We start from the raw sequence: 22633 nt of genomic DNA, 5'->3' as shown, positions 1-22633 counted from the left end.
TAACATTAGGGTGCTTTGCGCGAACTGAGGTAAGGTCAATGATGATTTGTGCCTTTCTTGTGCATTAATAATCGATTACAGGGGTTATTGTAATCAATTACTAGTGGCTTGAGGGCCATTAAGACAGAAAATTCAATGCAACTCCAAAAATGGATAAATAACACTCCCACGAAGGTTTTGCCTTTGTTGTTGGTCCTTTTTTCAATTTTATAACATTAGTGAGTGAGTTGAATGTTAATAGGTGTGTCCCCTACACCAATGATGAGGTTAGTCCATTGATTTATTAACAAAAATATCCATTTAGGTGGTTTTCTCATTAATGCCTTTCTCATGCCAGGTAATCGATTTTAGGGATCATGTAATTTATTACCAGGGGCATGAGGATCATTTGTACAGAAAGTTCAACGTGACTCCCTAACTGGAACAACATCACTCCCCATGATGGTTTTTGCTTTATTTTTGTTGAATTTTTCCATTTTTTGAGATGGGTGAGTGATTTCAATGTTATTAGGTGTGTTCCCTACACCAGTAATAAGGTTAGGCCATTGATTTCTTCAAAAAAATGTCCATTTAGGTGGTTTACCCCGACTGAGGTAAGGTGCATGACCTTTTCTCCCTTTTTCAAGGCTTGGTAACCGATTACAGGGTTCATGTAATCGATTACCACGGGCCTAAGGGCCATATGTACAAAAAGTTCAATGTTACTCACTAGTTGGAATAACTACACTTCCCATTATTGTTTTCGCTCTATTTTTGTTGAATTTTTCCATTTTTTGAGATGGGTAAGTGATTACAATGTTATTGGGTGTGTTCCCTGCACCAATGAGAAGGTTAGATAATTAATTCTTTAAAAAACATGTCCATTTAGGTGGTTTGCTCCAACTAAGCTATGGTGCATAATCATGGTTCCCTTTTTGAAGGCCTGGTAATCGATTACAGAGGTCATGTAATCGATTACCAAGGGTTTGTAGGCTATTTGTACAGAAAGTTTAATGTGACTCCCCAGTTGGAACAACAACACTGCCATGATGGTTTTTGTTCTATTTTTGTTGAATTTTCCCATTTTTTGAGATGGGTGAGTGAGTTCAATGTGTGTGTTCCTTGCACCAATGATGAGGTTCAACCATTGATTTCTTTAAAAAATCTCCATTTAGGTGGTTTGCTCCAACTGAGGTGAGGTGCATGACCATTGTTCCCTTTTTGAAAGGCTTGGTAATAAATTACTAGGGTAATGTAATCGATTACCAGGTTCCTGAGGGCCATTTGTACTGAAAGTTCAACGTGACTCCCCTGTTGGAATAACAACACTTCTCATGATGGTTTTTGTTCTGTTTTAGAGGAAATTTCCATTTTTTTAGACGGGAAGTGAGTTCAATGTGAATGGGTGGTGATTAATTGCAATGATGGTACTATTACCCATTTTTTCATTTTTTGGACTTCACCTATCTTGTTCCTATTACCCATATAACCTTTTTCCTCCACATTGAAATGGAATAAAATTTTGTTCGTGCATTCAAAATTGATGTTGTTCCCACAAGAGAATGAATAAAGAAAAACGAGATCTTCAACAAGAGAAGGAAGACAACTTCAACAAGAGAAAGGAGAGACCTTCAACATGGAACGAGAGAAAGGAGGGAGCTTGAACCACAACACAGAGAGTGTGAAGAGAGAACGAGTTTTCATTCGTAAGTGAGAAAGGAGAGATAAAAGACTAAGAATGGTTTTAGGTTCTTGAGAGAGAAAGGAAAGAGAAAATAGAGTGGACTAGAGAGAGAATGAAAAACTTTTCAAGAGGATAAGGGTATTTTAGGAACACCTTTACTACAGTAATGAAGGGATTTACCGAAGGCCAGAATCCCTCGGAAAATGCCAGAAGCCGTCGATAAAGACCCATTGCCGACGGCTCAACGACGGTCAAAAAGCCGTCGGTAATACCTTTTTCGCTAACGTTTACCGACGGCTTTTGCCCTTCAGTAATTACCGAAGGACAAAAGCCTTCGGTAATTCCACTATTTCTACTACACAAAGCCTCTAGGTTCATTCCACTAGTTTAGATTATAAATTTTTCATGACATCAACTTAAACTAACTACTAATATTTCTATTAGAGAAGAACAATTGAAAAGGAGATGTAATCAAATAATATTGCATAATATGTTTGTAGTCTTTTACATAAGATATACTTGCTGTCACAGCACTACAACACTACAAGTTCTTACACCTCAATACAGAGAAAAAACCTTTAAATTCTACTTCTACATAAGAAAACAACTGAGCAAATGTAAATGAGAACTAATAATAAAGACTATCCAAGTTCAAGCGACATCATGAAGCACTTTTGCAGTTACATTTAAGACCTTTGGTTGCTCTAATAGTGCTAAAACTGTACCAAAAACCTGCAAGCCAAAAATTGGTTCAACGTCCAACCTCCTTCCAGAAACAAGTTGCTGCACCAGACTCTAAAATCTACCAATTTCTAATACCTAAAGTTGGTCCACCAACTTCTAATCAATATGATGAATTCACGTGAACCTCAATCTAGCTGAAAAATGCAAGAATTAAAGCTACTGCAATAGTTGACCAAGAACCAATGGCTGGTGGGCTGCATGTTTGATAACATATTTCTACAACACAATATATTTACAAACATACGACTTTGAACAAGGTAATGAACAAGACAACAAACTAACTCAATTGAAAAGGATTAAAGTAGCTATACAAATAGTTTTAAGGTTTAAACAATTATTAGGGTCTAAACGAAATTATAAAATAGAAAAAACCAAAATAATTGTGGATACATCCAGACATTCTTTCCTCGCAAAGTAGGTTCCATACGGGCCAACATACCAAGGCTGAAGCAACCATCACTTGCAATGTCCTGCAAGAACGTGATACACTTGTAAAACAGGATATACAATATTCTTGGAGTATCAGTTCAGATTCTAATTAGAAATAATACTGATATTAGTGTTATACAATTAATGGTATAATATCATTGTACATTAGACTTATCAATATATAGAATCAATCAAAAGCTAATTAGAAATAATACTGATATTAGTGCAGANTCTATGAAATTCATCAATCTAAATGCCATAAGAAACATCATCACTGAACACAACACCAAGCCTTATCTCAATTTCAGCAATGTATAATTAACCAAACAATAATACACCCTCAAAGGCACAAACATTAAAATCAAAAATAACCATCAACGAGTGCATGATATAAGAAAAATTATCAATAGTTTCACATNGCAGAAAGGAGANGAGGGAGAAAAGAAAACATTTTGTACCATTTGCATCAATTTGACTNTGGTATTGAAGTTGTGTTAAATGAAACTTCATATTTGAAACCTCATATCTTCTGCAGGGGGCTGAAGCACCATTCTCAAAGTCCAGGTTAACAAAGTCACTAAGATCGAAATCTCCCACAAGGCTTCCAGCATTGCTTACCCTTTTCAAAGGCATCTCAGGAAGTGATGTGGGTATATTTCCTCTACGCTTGCCGGACTTGTGTTTTCTTCTCTTGTGACCATTGGCTTTTCTATTTGGATTTGAGGCACAACTCCCCATTATGGTGGAGGCGATCTTCTTCACTAATCCAGCCAACATTTTGACTTTCTTTTATTTCACCACAAAAAAGGATTAGGAAGTGTGTCTAAAATTGATCCCCTGGGAAGAAATTAGAACATTGCAGCCACAGAAACAACCAAATTATAGTTCTAGATTAGCATAAAAACATGGAACAAAAATACATAAAAAGGAAAAGTCAGGGTTACCGTGGTAGCAAAGGATAAAGGCAAAGGCAGCGGAGCGGCGGTGGAGCGACGCAGGAACGATGGCAGAAGCAACGCTTGGAGAGAATAAGCGTGCAGTTCGCACGAGAAATAGAGCCACCCAACTTGGACAGCGCTTCGTCGGAGACAATGGAGGCGAAGGAGGGGGACGAACTGTGGCGGCACGGCGGTGGATGCACGGAGAAGACAACTATGGCCAACTCGTGAGAGAAATCGAAATGGAGACCACGTTGCGCGAAAGAAATGGAGAACGCCTCGGGAGCACTTCGCGTTTGGTGGTGGAGGTTGCTCTAGTCAAGAAAAAGAAGGGGGAGGTTGCCTCAGGAGCATAAACGAAACCTTTTTTACGAATGAGTAAAATAAGCCAAAGAGACGACCCCTGGTACAACGCTTGAATGAAGGACGACAATGCGTGGAAAAAATTAGGGTTTTTGTATCCTGAATGCGCCTGAGGAAATGATTGGCAGGGGAGAGAGAAATTGGGCTTTTGGTCGATGATTGACAGGGGAGATGGAGAACGTTTAGCCTTGAACAAACCCTCCAACGAAGCGCTTGGTCTACCACTGCCTATGCGAACGAAGGAGACAACATCTCTGGCTATGGTTCGAAACAACTAATTTGGGGAAATGCCTGAGCTAGTGTTCTGTGCGAAAAAAAACTGTGCGGGGGAGATTGTTATGGTTTAAAGCAAAACTTGGGCGAGGGCAAAGAATTTGGGTTGTCGATTTTTGAAAGGGAAGGATATTTGGCTCGACGAATGAAAATTGGAGGGAGAATTGGGTTTAATGAGCGAGGATCTTACCGACGGCCTAAAACCTTCGATAAGGCCTTCGGTAAAATAAATTTACCCACGGCCTTGGACCCTCGGTAATATTTCGCAGGTAATTTTCTCTTTTCCTATAGTGTTTGCACGTAAGCCAACACAAAAAAAAAAAATTGTATTGTAAAGGTTCAGTAACATTTTGACACGTGGTCGTTATCAACATGTTAAAATCTGGTTGTTAACATATCGTGGTCCATATGATAATGTGCTGGGATTTGAATTAGACATGACTTAAAAGAAGAAAATAATGTTTTTTAACTAATTCATAGAAAGTTCTCTAGTATAGAATAGATAGGACATGTATTAGAGTTAGCTATCTGCTCATCTATATCCCTTATAATGGAAAATTGCATTTACATTTATGACCTACATTTATATATGACATTTTATCAAGGGCTTCACATTTAAATTCTCTTTGACTCTTTCAAGAACATGTTTGTTTTTGACAGACCCTCAGTACTCGAGCTCGTAAGAAAGTAGAAATTGAAGGTATAAATGTTAATGTCTATGTATTTTTTTTTTATTTGTTGCATCTAAATGGCCAATAACTTCTTCAGGAAAACCTTATAGTCCGCAAGAGAAGTACCTACTTTTATCTTTGCTCTGTCAATAGTTTCATATTTCATAAAGGATTTTGGTTTAATGTATCTTTATTTACTAAGAATGAATATTTTCTGCTTATAATAATAGGTTTTGGAGAAGATGGTTCCCTTTTATGGGTTGAGGGAAATGCTGAAAGCTTGAGTTTCCAAAATGATTCAATGGATGGTTATACTACTGCATTTGGGATAAGAAATGTGACACACATAGTTATTTCTTTTATTTTAAGTGTTAGTAAATTGTAGAAACTTGACTACAATGTAGTGTAAGTTAATGTTATATTTGGATTTAATATATGGTTTGATGTACAAATTATGTATTAAATATTTTTACACAATTTAAGGTTTGAAATGAATTTCATTATGTTAGTTTAATTGAATCGGTTCATTTCATGTTATATTGATTATAAATTGATTGATGAGATTATAATATAGAAATTAATTGTAAATTGAATGGATATGTCAAATGTAATAATGAATTTTTTTTCTTACAAAACAAGTAGGTGAGTAATGTATGTAATAAAAGGTTATTTCTGAAAAGTATATATTATGATGGGTGAACAATTACTTGTCATAATATGTTCTACCTATTATGATAGGTGAACACTAGAGGTATTATTATGGACTTTTCTGTTCGTCATAAAATGCGTAAACCTATTATGACGTCCAAAACTATGATGTTAGGTTATCCGTCATAATAGGTCATTTTTACCCGTCGTAAAAAATGTTTTTTCCACTAGTGAATGTAAATTAATCATAGATAGTCATTTTCCATTAAAGTGTTGTCTATTGATATCCCAATAGATAACACTTTTTTAAATAAATATTATGCATTGATTTATAACATTTATTTTAAAAAACACCATCTATTGGTTATTGTTTATTCATAATTGTGTAGTAGTGATTACATTTTTATTTGTAGGCATTACAGAGTCTTATTCATATCAAAAATTAATGATTGTTCACTTAGATTTAACCTTCTAGCATCACTAAACTTTGTAAATGATAGTTATGATATTCACATATTACTTTCAATACCTACTTATCGCCATTACAAGATGCTTTCCCCTTAGCTTAAAATGACATTCACATTTTCTTTTGCCAATTATACTTGGTTGGACATCTGGTTTGTATTTTCTATACTTTCTACCACTTTCTCTTCCTAAGAAGACAGACGTCTTCTTTTCCGGTTCATTGGTAGTTTTATTCGATCTTATAGTCACAACATAAACGCAAGATGATTGAATTCCCTCTCACCCATTGAATTAAGTCACCATGAGAGAGAAACATTTCATTCGTTGTGAAATTATTTGTCAATCCCTCTGTCACTTCATTTATGAAAGAAGTAAAAACTGGTATGAAAGTAGAATTTACTTGAAAATGCATACGATAATGATATTTTTCCATTTTTTAGTATAATCCTCACTTATAACATAATATTCACCCTTCAATACCTAACATGATTCATAATTGTACTACAGGGGGCGATCAAGCAACCTAAGGGAGACGATTGGGGGGAGTTGGGACCATGGTGAACGAAATCGGTAACCAACGGGTCCGAGAGGGACGAATCCGTAAGTAGTGGGGAAGGAATGCTCGTTACACTTTTGATAGCATTGATGAGTATTTAAGGTCATCAATTGTCATTTATTATCATATAAACTGCAATTATGGTTGATTGAACAGTAATAAAACCTAAAATATATCGCATCAAATGATATTTAATCGGCTGTACTAACGCAGAGCCTATAAATACAAGCCTAATAGGTTCCCCCTGTTTTCAAGATCGGTCAGAGTGAAGAAGAACATGAGTTTTGCAATCAGACTGGAAGCGCATTTGAAGTTGCACTCGGACCCCATTTCAACCTAAACAATAATAATACTAATAATAATACCAAAAAATTATTCTAAGTGTAGTGGAGGGGGAACGGTTTGGCCGGTCGGTCGAGGTTGGGGAAGAGGGCGTAGGTGTGGGTCGATCGGTTGATATAAGCATAGAGAAGCATTCATGAATATTGATTGGAAAGTAACGGAAGATGCGACGGTTTAAGATAATTAATGGATAGTTATGGATTTAAAGCCTATAAATAAGGGGTCACGGGTTAGGTAAATCTATCTTATTCTGATTTTAATCACTCATCTTACCAGTTCCTTGTCTAACTTGAGCGTCGAAGTGTTCTCTTTGCAGGACCCCCCGATCAGTAGTCAAGGTTACAAACCGACAAGGCGGGTGGGACGATCGGGAATAAGAGTGAGGATCAGGCCGAACGGTTTCGTGTCCCAAATACTGAAACATTTGGCGCCCACCGTGGGGCCCGAAATTGTGGTCAACCCAAAAACGAACACAATGGTAGAGCAGTTGCAATTACAGGTACTTCAGGAGATGTAGAGGCAGATGCAAGAGATGAGGGCGGAAATAGCGGCTTTACGGGCCGAGCTAGAGAATGGGGTAGGGGGACCTTCGGTGCAGTCAGTAAATGTGCATACGGTCCATTCAGTAGATGGGGAAGCTAGTCGACGGGCATCGGTTGAGGAAGTGGCAGGAGTAGATGGTGTGGGAATTGGAGGACGGGGTCGCGGAAGAGGAGTCGGTCGGGGGGAAGGGCCGAACGGGAGAGGGAGGGTGAGAGATGTTCGAGGAAGGGGGAGGGGGAGAGATGTTCGAGGAAGGGGGAGGGGGAGAGGGGGAGAGAATGTTGGACGCGACCAGGGAAACCTAGAGGGGCATAGGGAGTTTGTAGAGCAGAACCAACCACTCGAAGATGCTCTGGAGGGCGAGGACCAGTTTGATCAGGCTGAAGGGTTACATCCATTTACTGCTAATGTTGTGGGGGCAGTAATGCCGGAGAATAAAGTCTTCCCATGGGTTGAGAAGTATGGGGGTGCGTCTGATCTGGTGAAGCATTTACGATCGTTTGTGGATGCCATGGCAGTGTATTCCTCTGATGAATTGGTCTGGTGCAGGGTGTTTTCCTTATCCTTAAAGGATGTGGCTTTTTATTGGTTTCATTCATTGCCCCCTCGGAGTATTGATGGTTTTGTTACTTTGAGGCATTTTTTTAGCCAACAGTATGCGTCAAACCGTTCTCGGGGTTTGACATACACGACCCTTGTCAGAATGAAGCAAGGACGGGATGAGTCGTTAAAGGGGTTCATGGAGCGCTTTAACCAAACCGCTCGACAAGTGAGGAATGTTGACCAACGGCTGATAGTAACTGCACTCACGAATGCGTTGAGGCCAGGACCTTTTGTGGATTACCTATACGAGGAGGAGTCCCAATCGATGGGTGAGTTAAAATCAGGCGATCAGGGCGAAGAAGGGGCGTTAAGGGAGAAATTGGGGCGGGATAGAAGAGGGGAGAAACAACCAGGCGAGGGGGACCATAGAGCGGTAGTAAAGCGAGGAGCAAAAATGCAGAGGGCTCAACAGTATGTTCATCACACCCCGTTAAGCGCCCCAAGGGTAAGGGTGTTGGAGGAGGCTTTGAGGACTAATCTACTATCGGTGGCACGGTCCCCCACTCCGCGAGGGGCTGATGAGAGCAAGCTTTGCCGGTATCATCAAAACATGGGGCATTCCACCGAGGATTGTGTCACGCTGAAAGATAAGCTGGAGAGCTTGATGCAGGCTGGGCACTTGAGAGAATTTGTTCAGAGGGTGAATTCTCGTCCTAGGAGGGGGCAGGGGGGTCAGGGAAGTCGTCAATCGGCCGTGCGGAGAGAGCTGTTGACCGCCGAACGACCAAAGGGTGAGAGGAGTGGTGAAAGACCCTTGAGAGAGGTTATTAATACCATTTCGGGAGGCTTCGCGGGGGGAGGACCGTCCTCAGCCGCTCGGAAGAGACATTTAAGAAACCTGCACAATGTCAATGGGGTAAGAGTAGCGCGAAGGACTATGCCAACAATAATGTTTTCAGATGAGGACTTCCATGCACCAGATCCTAATCAGGATGACCCCATGGTAATAACAGCCATTATCGCTCGGTATAGTGTGGGAAAAGTGCTGATCGATCAGGGAAGTTCAGCCAATATTCTATACTAGAAAACTTTTCAGCAAATGGACATACCGGACGGATCAATAATGCCATTCAACGAACAGATTTTAGGGTTCACAGGAGAATGGGTGGACACACGGGGCTATGTGGATTTGAAGATGTGCTTGAGAACGGAAGTAGGGGCTAAGGAGCTAAAGGTACGCTTCCTGTTGGTGGAGGCCGAAACCTCATACAATGTGTTTTTGGGGCGGCCTTGCTTGAATGCGTTCGGGGCAAAAGTGTCCACCCCTCACCTGACGATGAAGTACCCCCACAGAGGATGGAACGGTATGGGTTGTGAGAACTGATCAAAAGATGGCCAGGGAATGTTATGTGGCAGGGTTGAAGGTAAAACCACCCGGCCACCGACCAGTCGAAACACGATCTGAGGTAGCTATGGCTGAGCTGGATCCCAGAGAGGATACGGATGACCAGGTGGAACCTATGGGGGAGGTCCAGACTTTTCCGCTAGAGGGGGATGATCAGGCAACAATGGTGGGAAGGGAGTTGCAAGAAGGCGAGTTGCAACAATTAGGATGTTTACTTGTTAAAAACAAAGATTTGTTCGCATGGACGATGTCAAATATGCCAGGGATTCATCCTGACATTATTTCCCACAAGTTGTCTATATTCCGAGATGCCTGACCGGTATCCCAGAAGAAAAGACGATTAGGAGTGGAAAAAAGAAGGACGGTGGATGAAGAAGTAGGAAAATTAATTGAAGCTGGATTTATAAGGGAGATAAAATATACGACTTGGCTGGCTAACGTTGTCATGGTAAAGAAGTCTAGTGGCAAATGGAGGATGTGTACAGACTTCACGGATCTAAACAAAGCCTGGCCGAAGGATACTTACACATTGCCTAATGTTGATGCACTTGTGGATGGGGTGTCCGGCTATGAGGTGATGAGCTTTTTGGACGCGTATTTGGGGTACAATCAAATACCCATGTACCATCCCGACAGCGAGAAGACTGCCTTTATCACCGAGCGGGGAACTTACTATTATGAGGTTATGCCCTTCGGTTTGAAGAATGTGGGGGCTACTTATCAAAGGCTAATGGACAAGGTTTTCCAGCAACAAATTGGGAGGTGTATGGAAGTTTATGTGGATGATATGGTGGTGAGGAGCCAGTCGGTGGAAGAGCATTTAGGAGACTTGGCGGAGGTCCTGGAGCAGGTCCGGAAGTTTGAAATGCCTCTTAACCCAGCTAAGTGCACCTTTGGGGTACAGGCCGAGAAGTTTTTAGGGTTTATGTTAACATCGCGGGGCATCGAGGCAAATCCTGATAAGTGTAAGGCGGTCTTGGAGATGAGGAGCCCCCGAATGGTGAAAGAGGTCCAGAGGTTGGTGGGGCGTCTAACCTCATTATCTCGATTCATCCCACACCTGGCCGAACGCATAAAACCGATCCTAAAAGCAATGAGGAAGGCAGCTAAGGAGTGTTGGGTTGAACAGAGCAAAGAAGTATTTGGAGAAATAAAGGCGATTCTCACGCAACCACCGGTGATGGGCCGGCCGGAGGCGGGCCATGACTTGGAGGTCTTTCTAGCAGCAACGAAGGAAGCTATAAGTGTTGCGTTGATCCAGTAAACCCCTCAATTCAAGTTAGTCTACTTTGTCAGTAGAAGTCTTAAGGATGCCGAGAGGAGATATCAGCAGTTGGAGAAGGTAGCTCTAGCATTAGTATATGTCGCGCCGGCGCCTTAGGCCTTATTTCCAAGGGCATCAGGTGGTCGTCCGGACGGATTACCCGATTGCCAAAATTTTGCGGAAGCCGGATTTGGCGAGGAGAATGATAAGTTGGTCAGTGGAGTTGTCGGAGTTCGGGTTAAAGTTCAAGCCTAGGGGGTCCGTTCGAGGACAACATCTTGCGGATTTTGCTAGTGAGTTGTCAAGTGAACCAGAGGTGTATTGGTGGCAGCTGTCTGTTGACGGATCCTCTAACAAGCGCGGGGGAGGAGCGGGGATAGTGTTGGAGGGACCGAACGGGATCTTGGTAGAACAGTCATTGGTCTTCCAGTTTAAGGTAAGTAACAATCAGGCGGAATATGAAGCCTTGATAGCAGGATTGGAGCTGGCTCGGGATTTAGGGGCAAGTTGTTTAGAATGCCAAACTGATTCGCAGTTGGTAGAAGGGCAGGTGAAGGGCGCTTTTCAATTAAAGGACGACCAACTCATGCAGTATTTCAATAAGCTGAAGAAGTTAGAAGCAACCTTTGCACACTTTCAGTTACAATATGTGCCCCGATCGGAAAATGGTAGAGCAGACAGGTTGGCGAAGTTGGCAAGCGGGAATGTAAGGGGGGATTGTCAACAGCAATCAGGCAGGTGGTGACTAAGTCAACGACAGAGAGCTTTTGCGTGGCTACAGGGGAACCAAGAAAAAGCTGGAAGGACGAGATCATTGGGCTGATAGTTAGACAGATTGGGGGGGAAACACTGAACCCGAACGATGCTAAGCAGATAGCTAGGTATTGTTTGGTAGGGAATGATCTGTACCGAAGGGGTTATGTCTCACCCTTGCTTAAGTGTTTGGGGGAGGGTGAAGCGGAGTATGTAATGAGGGAATTACATGAAGGGGTGTGTGGGAGGCCCATAGGAGGAAGGGCCCTTCGAGCAAGGATTTTGCGAGCAAGATTTTTCTAGCCGCCAATGGAAAAGGATTGTATGGCATTTACCCAAAAGTGTAAGGCTTGCCAGAAGTATGGGAATGTAATCCATGAACCGACGGCTGAGTTGCAGGGTATTGTGCCCCCATGGCCATTTGCGCAGTGGGGAATGGATATTGTTGGGCCGTTCCCGACCGGGAGGGCGTAGATGAAATTTTTATTGGTGGCAGTGGATTATTTTACCAAGTGGGTGGAAGCTGAACCTTTGGCCAAAATCACTGCGTCTCAGGTTCAGAAATTTGTATGGAGGATTATTTGTCATTTTGGGCTACCTAAGACAATAGTGACGGACAACGGGCGGTAGTTTGTTGACAAGAAATTGGTAGCTTTCTACAGGGAATGGGGCATAACTCCGGTCACTATCTCTGTCGAACACCCGCAGACGAACGGGCAGGCCGAGGCCATAAATAAGATTATTGTTAATGAGTTGAAGAAGAGGTTGAGGGAAGCAAAAGGCACTTGGGTGGAGGAGTTACCTCAGGTATTATGGGGTTATCGCTGTTCGCCGCATGGAGCAACGGGGGAGTCACCATTTACTTTGACATATGGGACGGATGCTATGTTACAGGTCGAGATGGGGGAGGTTACTTTGCGAAGGAATATGGGGGATATGAGTCTAAATGATGACAGGTTGAGGGAAAATTTGGACGTACTTCAAGAAAGGAGAGAAGTGGCAGCCGTTCGGGTTGAGGCGCAGAAAAGGTTAGTGGCTCGAAGATATAATACGAAGGTTAGGCCAAGGTAGCTGCTTGAAGGGGACTTGGTCTGGAGGAAGGTGGGAGTGGCCAGGAAAGAGGGGAATCATGGAAAGCTGACGGCGAATTGGGAGGGACCGTTCAGGGTCTGGGAGAGCTTGAACAATGGAGTATATCGCTTGAAGCATCTGGATGGAAAACCGATCTCTAATACGTGGAACATATCACATTTAAAGCTTTACTTTAGTTAATTGTTGTAGACAAATGTGTAGCTTGAGAACTATGAATGTAATAAAAGCTTTTAATTTTCGTCAATATCATATGTTACCGTTCGGGCAAAGTCAGGAAAATGACTTTGCAAACTTGGTGAAACAAGGAATATCAAGAAGATAATTTCCTTGCCCTATTTGGAGAAAGAAGTCAGTGATGGCCGTTCGGGCAAAGTCAGGAAAATGACTTTGCAAACTTGGTGAAACAAGGAATATCAGGAAAATGATTTCCTTGTCTTGTCGGGACAAAGAAGTCAATGATGACTTCGAAAGGAGGTATAAGGATGGCCGTGGGCAAAGTCAGGAAAATGACTTTGCAAACTTGGTGAAACAAGGAATATCAGGAAAATGATTTCCTTATCCTGTCGGGAGAAAGAAGTCAGTGATGAATTCGAAAGGAGGTATAAGGATGGCCGTTCAGGCAAAGTCAGGAAAATGACTTTGCAAATTTGGCGAAACAAGGAATATCAAGAAGATAATTTCCTTTCCCTATCGGGAGAAAGAAGTTAGTGATGGCTACCAAAGGAGGGATAAGGAGGGACGTTTTGACAAAGTCAAGAAAATGACTTTGATCGAGAACAGGGAAACCCATTGGTTTTCGACGTTCAGACGGTAAGCGTTCTACAAAAGGAGGGATAAGGAGGGACGTTCTGACAAAGTCAGGAAAATGACTTTGTTCAAGAACCCATCGGTCTTCGACGTTCGGTCGGTAAGCGTTGCGAGTTTAAATGTAAATATATTGGTCGTTAAGTGCAAGATGGAATATAAATGCGTTGATTGGTGAGCGTAGTATAAAATATAAAAGCGTCGCAGTGTTCATACATAATAAAAGTACACTAAGAGCGGGTTACATAACAAGTCCTGTTCAAAATAAAGGCGAGGGGGAATGCTGGGAATAAAGGGGTGCAAGTACAGTTCATGATAGCAAATAAAGGTAATAAACAAGTAACTAGTTCTTGGTAGTGTCGGGAGCTTGGGGGGCGCTGTTCGGAGATGCCTGGTCAGGGGCGGGGGTTGCTTCGGTGGAAAGTTGGGAAGAGATGTCAACAAGCTGGCCGTCCACCAGGATCTTCATGATGTCGAATCCATCGTGTTGAAGGGGACACTTAAAGAAGTAGTGGCATTGGGCGATACCTTGCTCGAACCCGTGCTGGCGCTCTTCACACAGCTCATCCTCTAAGGCTGCAAAGTCAGTCAATGATTTATCCCAGTCGGCTATGGCGGTGGCCTTCTCGGAAGTTAGCTGTTTGACTTGATTGGAAGAGTGTTGAAGGCTAAGAGTTAGAGAGTCCACTGATTGTTGGAGGCGTTTCACTTCATTTTGAGACTCGAGGAGAGAGGCGGCGGCTTTAGCCCGATCTTCTTCCGCTTGTTTGTTAGCTTTCTCAAGGCATTCGGTCAGTAAAGCAATGTCCTCTTGGGCCTTCTCCAATTTGGTATTGGAAATCTTGAGTTCAGATACTAGAAGAGGTTTGGTGGTTCCTGCGGCGTAGTTCAAACATATTTCGGCTCGGGAAAGCAGCTCATAAGCCATGTCGGAAGCTTCTAAAGGAGTTAGTTTTTTGAAAGGCTCTCTTTCCTCCAGAGTTAGGTTGAATTCAAGGCGATCGGATACGTTGATGTTGGGGTCCAGGGGACCGGTTAGCAGGGGGTTGAGATTCCTTTTCTTTTTGGTTGGAGAGGGGGTCTTTTCTTGAGCCTAACGTTTTCTTCCTTTGGTCTTTAGTGCGGAGGAAATGACGATCGGTTTGGAATCGTCAGCTTTGGAGGTACTTAATGGTGGAGGTGGGGCAGAGCTCGAGGGGGTTGCAATAGAGGAGGAGGGGATGGTGATGTGCCCGCTGCGCTAGTTCTTGCGGGCCAAAGCACGAGCAAAGGTTTGATGTTTTTCCATGCCGTTGAAGAAGTTTGCAAGGATGACATAAATTTAGCAAGTTATAGTGACCGGTCGGCTAAAGTAAATTACAAGAAAACTTACCGAACACCCTAGCTCGTAGAGTGTCAGTCCCAATGAGTTCTATGAGTTTGCGAGAGGAGGTCTTGCGGGGTAGCTGATCGATTTGACGAATTGCTTTTAACTCATCATCGGTGATTTCGGATTTTCTCCAGGAGATAACTTGGTTAGGGTGCTCGGTCCAGTATAAGGGAAATTTGGGTTTGCCATCAGAAAAGTATTTGGGCCGGCCGGGTTCGCGTATGGCGATTTCTATGAAGTTAGACTTGAAGTCTTTATAGGAAGAGTTGAACGAGGTAAATAGTTGATGATCCTTCATAGGGACTAAAGAAATCCAACTTTTGTTTGGGTGAGGTTGGGCCCAGGAAAAGAAGAGGAAAGAGGTAGGAGTGGGTGTCAACAACAAACCAGTGCAAAGGACTGAAAAGGCTTGCATGAACGCCCACCCGTTCGGATGAAGTTGGGCGGGGCAGATGTTCAGCTCGCGAAGTACACCACATTGGAAGTCCGAGAAGGGAAGTCTTACCCCTAGGTCACGGAAGAGGGTTAGGTAAGCATAAAAGAAATCTAGAGCATATCCTTCCCGACCATGACATACTCGTTCATTGGACCGACATACCACTAAAGCTATGTCGGCGGAATCTCGTCGAAAGTTAGACATTAGATCCACGGATTCTAGCAAACATACGATGAAAGAGGTGGAAACGAAGTAGGAAGGGTAGCCTCGGGCTTCGTGGGGAGCCTAGTCATAACCTAGGGTAACGATCTTTCGAATTCAACAAGATTTGATGATATTGTGATCTCAAATCTAATTTTGAAAATATCGTAACATCAAAAAGTTCATCAATCAGTTCATCAAAAGTTGGTATGGAAAACTATCTTTTATAGTTGTTACATTCAGTGCTCTTTAGTCAGTACAAACCCTTTAAAAACCATCTTGATAAACACTCTTCTTACAAACCCTACAATTGCATATTATCTCAAGCGTTTGTAAAACTAATTCTTAGATATGAAAAAAATATACAAATGATCATTTGTACCCTGGAAATGCACTTATAATGGGCAGGGAAAGGAACTACTTCCATTCCTGATAGAGGTGTATATGTTTCTACTGAATCTGAGGCATTTTTCCTTAAACTCCCCCTAAAATCAAAACTTTCTTTATGAAGTAATGCTTCGCTTGAGGTCCAAGTTTTTTGTTTTCTTCGCTTGACTTTAACTACTCACATCATCCAAGGATTAAATTTTTATTGAGAAAAATATAATAAAGGCGTATATCTAATATCCTCTATTTAAATATTTTCTTTTCATCTCCCTGTCTCTCTTGTTTTGGTTATATCTTGTATTGTGTATTTTTATGTGTATTGTAACCCACATTACATTGTCATGATAGTAATTTTGTCTTATCAATTAGCTAACAGCTGGAATTATAAATTTCAGATTTTTTGTTCACATGGCATTGGAATACCTGTTCACGTTATGGATTTGGTTTCTGTTGTACAAAGAATATGATTATGTCGCATCAATGAGATTGCATTTCATGGCATCACAACGCACGCGTGTGGAGCAATTCATAGTAAGTTAAAAATCTTAATTCATTTTTCATTGGGTGGAATAAAATTGAGATTGTTTCTTATTGTTAGAAAGCATTTCTTGGAGCTCTTCAGTCCTCACCATTTCTCAATTGCAATGAAGTGTCTGATCCTTTTTTTTTTTTTATGTATTATGGTAAGGCTTGGATTGTTCATTTCATCAGTTTATCTTTTACTAGTTAGCAAAGAATTCATTGGGCCCATTCTCATATTATGGATGCTGCTTAAAATGATCTAAATATCCTTAGACAGTTTGTAAATAGAATTGCTTGCATTTCCCAAGTTCTTCATTAGGCTTGTGAGAATAAGTTGATGGAGAAGATGCAACTCTATGTTTGCTTCTTTGTTATTCTTTTCAATAGATTTGAATTCATAATTAATGTATTGGATTTTGAGTTTGATATGTTATTATATGGATGCAGTGGAAGGCATGTTTAATTAGTGGGATGTGTTGTTAAGGGTGGGATTTTAGAGGTAGGTTTGTGGCACACGTGGTTTGACCGAGACTTAGCTGTGACAGGGAGGGTCATTTTTCAAGAAGAGGATGCGGCCTCTGTTTAACACTCACATCATTATGTTAGGATTGAGGAACCTATAATGTGGTTTCCAACTTTGGCACTTGGATAGGTTCTAATTTAATTTGTAATTTAATGCGGATTCTGTTTCATACTCACATCTCTAATTTAATTTTAGTTTTTCCTTTTTTTAATATTAGGCACCAGGTTTTGCTGGGAACAAAAAAGATCTTGAGGATAATGTACTAGGAAGTTTTTGAAAATTTACTACTTGCATTAGTAAGTATTTGCTTATCTCAAACTAATGGAGGAAATAGAAAATAAATGTATTTTTGAATGAAAAAACCGAACAAGAATTCACTCAAAAGACAAAAACAGTAATTAAAGAATAGAGCCTCTCTATCATTCACAGTGAAAGAAAACCTTTTTACAAAGAATGGGATGGGAGCATAATCTTCCAGGTTGAGAGCATAATTCTCTCCACATGCTACAGACCTGACTTTATACAAAATATGCTCGATAATCCTATACAGATTATACAGGAGTCTATTTATAGTTGTAGCAAGTGTGACCCACTCTTCCTTACAATAGAAACCCTCAACACCCTTAACCGTTCGGTCATCCACCCACAACAGTTCGTCTTCTATCTTGAATCTATCATCCTATATCCTAACAGTTTGTATGATGCTCTTTAGACACACTGTTAGATATTGGGTGTAGATGTGAGATCATTTATTTTTTTTTTATAATACCATAAAATTACATACGAATTTTTTATATGTAATTACATACAGAAATTACATACGGATTCTTCCGTATATAATATATAAAGATTTTACATACGAATTTTTCGTATGTAGTTACATATGGATAAATCCGTATATAAGTTATATATAGATATATCCGTATATAACTTAATTACGATAGTTTCATATACAGATTTTTATCTATGTGTAAGCCTTATATAATCAAGTGTTATATATAGATTTTGGATCTTATATACAAATTTTAGTGGTATGTAATTCAATTTTTTCTCATAGTGTGATTAGATTAAATGTACACAAAGAGGGACAATTCTGGATAAAATTTTAAATATATTGAGTGACAAAATATTTTTAGATATTATTTTTAAGTGTAATGTAGTGAAAAAAAATTATAAATAACTTCCACATGTTTTAATAAAAGTAAATTATCCAAGTCCTTAAAAAGATTAGAAATATATTCTTTATTGCATATAAAAAAAAATTAAATGTTACCAATTTTGGATCATATAATTATAATTTTTGAAACTAAGAAAAAATAACAGGTTACATAAAAGGTCATAGTCCCATCTATGAGCACATGTATGATTTCAGTTTCTTTCTCTTTGTTCCTATTAGAATAGAAAATCTAGAACTAGAAGAAACTAAAGATGTTGCTTATTCTTTATTGTTCTAAAAAATATTAGGAACTACTCTATTTGAAAGGGTTTATTACTTATGATTATTATTAATCTGTATGAATCATGAATATAACAATTAGTAAGAGCATGTTAATTTATGATTAATTGACATGAATCCTATTCTGATTTATTTGTAGAATTAGGGATTTTAATTTTAATTGAATGATTTATTTATGAAATTAGGGATTTTGGTTTTAATTGATTATTTGATTTATGGAATTAGGGAATTTGGTTTTAATTGATTGATTTATTTGTGGAATAAATATAATTTTTAATTATATTTTTAATAAATTTAAATTTACATAATAAATAAATATATTTAAAATAGTCCGTGCATTGCCCTCCTAAAATACTAGTATAATTTATAAAACATAAGAAATATTGCAAGATTCAATCTTTATTCTCTTTCAATTTATATAATTTGTTAGTTTTTCTCCTCTGTTTTTTTGTCTTCATTTATATATTTTAAATTCGTAAAATATATTTATATATTATATTTATATAATTTTCAACCATGTCCACTGCTAAAGAAGAAAGAGAGATATCTCGGCAGAATTATCCAATAGTTTGACACCCATACATACAACAAATTAAAAGAAACAAGTGAAACGAAAGACAGAAAATGACCAGCTCCTCCATGAAGTATTGATATCATTGAATATTTTCGGGAAGATGATCTAAAATATAATGTCCAATACGACCAGTACGGAAAAGATTAAGCAACTTCCCAGCAACCTTGTCATGAGCATCTTCTGAGCATTCAATTGAAATATGGAAAGCTTCCTGCAAGGCACTAAACTGCCTATCAATGAGAGCATGCATTTCATCTTCGCATTTTATATCGCCTTCCAAAGACGAAATTGTTTCAAAAAGTATCCGTCGAACATCCTGCACTATGCCGTCCTGTGGGAAACCAAAAAATAAAATGCACGTAAACATTGAGAGATTACAATTACTATTGTTTTAATCATACAGTAGAAAACATTATATGATCATTAAGATAATACACAAGAAATTACAGATACCTGTGTGTGATCTGTCGGGGTTTGGTTTTTGTGCTTCATATACAACTCAAAGCTAGTCAACTGTTCTGTTGTGCCGTTAAGGAATGATATATCATTATCCTCCATAGATAGTTTTGCCCATTTCTTGTATTGGTCACTAGAGTTGTGTATTGGGCAACTTCTTTTCTCCTGACTAAACAATCCCCAACTGCTCCTGGATAAAGATTGAAATGAAGGTAACCTAAAAGTTACAAAAGCTAACCTAACAATATAACACATTTCTCTTTATTGAAATTCCTTTTGTTGTTTAGTTCGCTTGGAAGTTATGATGTGCTTATGAAATGAACACTGCTCTACACTAGTTTTTTATAACGAAAAGATATATAAGATGATACAAAGTTGAAGGAGAGCATTGAGTAGAAAAGGAAGAAAATATCAAGGCATGGTTATATTGGCCGTAGTATAGTGCATTTAACATCTTTCTAGAAGGAAATTAATGTATTGTAGAAAGAAAAGGTCCCTAAACATGAAAAACCCGATACTTTAATGAACATGATAAAATATAAAAATACAGCTCTGCATACCTTCATCGTGCATAATCTAAAATAGCAGCTCCTATAAACATCCATGAGCATAACAATTTAAAGAGGCAATGTAACACCCATAAAAAATGTGAGCATTTCAGTCCAATCAATGCATAAGCCCTTGGTATCAATGCTTGTCAATCCCACTTTGCTGCTCTCAGTCTTCCCCAATGCCTTTTCACCACCGACAACAGGCCATCATCACTGTTTTCTCCTTCTCATGTTGGGCACTAATGCAGGGCACGAGTGACTAATCCTATGCTCCATGTATTGTTGGTGTTCTAAAAAGATGGACAAAAATTAGTTTGTGGCTCTGTTTGCATGTTTGTTTTGTGGACACTTAGTTTCATGTATTTACTTTATGCATGTATTTCCTTTGTACATCTAGAGGAGATGTATTTTGATGTGTTACTTTATGCTTATCTATGTTAAGCTATATTAGCAGATTCATTTTGATGTAATCATTTTGATGCAATCATTTTGATGCAATCCTTAAGTGCAAATTTTGGTGGATATACACAAATTTCTTTTTAGCTTTGACATATTTCAAACACAATGTTTTAATAAATACTGAAATTATCTCATTAATTCAAAAACATTACATTAATAACTTTAACTTTTTACAACATCATCATGGGATATTACAATTATATTAATTACATAAACAACAAACATCATCCTTTAACCATTTTTCTAACAAAAAAAAAATCTATAAATATTTTCATCCCTTTCTTCAATCTTCATCATAGTTACATCTCTTTTTTTATTCTTCGAACTTTCTTGAATTCCTTATTCACTGTACCATTGGAAAAAATTGTAGTCAACCAATTCTTTTCAACTATTATACTCAACAAAACCAAAAAAAACTCACTTCTGATTTTTAATAAGAAAAAAAAAATAGTAATTTTTCTTCTATGGATCTTATCTTGAACTCAGGACAATCCCAAAATTATCAAGAACAGATAAGACAATCTCTTCTTTTAAATGTTAGGACAAGAAAACAATCTCTTAAAAGGGTGGATTAAACATGTCAGCTACAATGAAGTATGAAACCAAATGATACATAATTTATTCAATATTACATCTCATCAAGTCCAAACGTCATTTCAATAAAATTAAGGAAAATGACCTATTTGTTACACATTTTTAAAAAAAAACTCAATTAAGATGACTCAAAATATAAAGACTTAATTGAGATTGTCAAACAATTAACCAAGAATTTAAACCAAATATATTTAGTCCATGTAGAATCAGCTTATTTTTATTTGGACTCCATAAAAGACCTCAATTTTGAAGAAATATATAAACTTAGTTCTTACATTATATTCCAATATCAAGAGTTATATATTCATATCATCTCTAAAATTTCACCAATCTTATAATTTTAAGGAACACGTTTGCTTTCAATAATTAAGATACTAACATCTACATGCAAGAGTAACTTGTGTTTATCTCTCCAATCCAATGATATAATAGATTAAAAAAAAAAAATCAACATGAAGGCATAACCTATACAAAGAAATGTAACATAAAAAATCAACGGAAAATAATTTTTATATACGAAAAAAGCTAAAGATTCCATTCTTAGCTATAAGCTTTCACATAATTCGATCCCCATGTCAACATCCATTAAAATAAGTTTCAGTGGCTCCTAAAAACAATCATAATTGGTATTCGAAAAATAGCTATATATAAGAATGAAAATTAATTTGATTCTGATTTAAAATAAATATAATTTATCTAGACAATTTACCCATTTCAAAACATAGGCATATCATAGCGCCTTAAGGCTGATCGTTATTATTGAAATGGTAAAAAGCGTTGAGATTGAGTTAGAGTGAATAAAAATTAGCGAGTACCTTAATGGGGCAAAAAAAAATTGTGGAATAATAATAATAATAAAAGATTGTGTGTTTAATTTATTTTTGTTTATTAGGTTTAAAACCTTAATTGTAAAATGTATAGTATTTAAGGAGTAAAAGAACGGAATGTAAAGAGAAAAAAAAAAAATACCAATAGAAGATTAAAAATAGTAGTAAACCAGAATAACTTGGAGATGTCATTGTTTGTTATTAGAAACTAAAAAAACATCACCTTTTTTAAACACTTTTAAAAACTATTTACGACAATTTTTTTTGTTTATTTGGTTTTTTAAATGGAAAACAATTTTGAGAAACAGGAATTGCAATTGTTATTTCAGGTCTTAAAGTGAGTAAAGAAAGTACTATTTTAGTTTANATACAACGACCATATAAATAAGATCTATAGCGACACTCACTAACAATTAAAACAACAATCATTTGTTAATTCTATTTTAATCAATGAAAAATTATAAAGGTAGGAGTAATAAAAAAATGCGTAAAGCAAAAACAATTATATAGTGAAGGGTTACAATAATATTACCTGTCAACCTTCCCCTTCAATATTTTGCAGAACATCGTTGCTTTTTAATACAAACATTTGTCTGCTAAATTGTACAAGAAGTAGAACTTTCGGAATATGATTAAGCCAAATGCCATCCAAAAACTTATAATGAATCCAAATGTCATACTGATATAAAATTCACGACTGAAAAAGGAATAGTCATCCTTATCAGTTTCATTCTTTTTCTCTTTTGGTGGTACTTTATACACGCATAATTTGTCAAGAGGTG

General features: G+C 38.4%; 2 protein-coding genes and 1 long non-coding RNA gene across 3 annotated transcripts; 2 read left to right on the top strand and 1 right to left on the bottom strand.

The window, feature by feature from the left end:
- Nucleotides 1-2117: 2117 nt before the first annotated feature.
- LOC106768040 lies at nucleotides 2118-3677 on the bottom strand. The gene is made up of 2 exons (XR_002668183.1): nucleotides 3295-3677; nucleotides 2118-2877 (listed from the first exon to the last, which is right to left on the bottom strand). It is a non-coding gene; the product is annotated as an uncharacterized LOC106768040 (long non-coding RNA).
- Nucleotides 3678-7624: 3947 nt separating this feature from the next.
- LOC106762304 lies at nucleotides 7625-9262 on the top strand. Its single transcript, XM_014646139.1, has one exon. The coding sequence runs from the start codon at nucleotides 7625-7627 to the stop codon at nucleotides 9260-9262; it is 1638 nt and encodes a 545-aa protein (XP_014501625.1).
- A 1682-nt stretch (nucleotides 9263-10944) lies between these two features.
- LOC106762287 lies at nucleotides 10945-12832 on the top strand. The gene is made up of 3 exons (XM_014646116.1): nucleotides 10945-11585; nucleotides 12263-12628; nucleotides 12682-12832. The coding sequence occupies exons 1-3, from the start codon at nucleotides 10945-10947 to the stop codon at nucleotides 12830-12832; spliced, it is 1158 nt and encodes a 385-aa protein (XP_014501602.1).
- Nucleotides 12833-22633: the final 9801 nt, after the last annotated feature.

This window comes from Vigna radiata, chromosome 1 (assembly GCF_000741045.1).
Source record: "Vigna radiata var. radiata cultivar VC1973A chromosome 1, Vradiata_ver6, whole genome shotgun sequence".
NCBI lineage: Eukaryota > Viridiplantae > Streptophyta > Magnoliopsida > Fabales > Fabaceae > Vigna > Vigna radiata.
The sequence above is the reverse complement of the archived record's forward strand: the minus strand, read 5'-3'. Positions and strand labels throughout refer to the sequence as shown.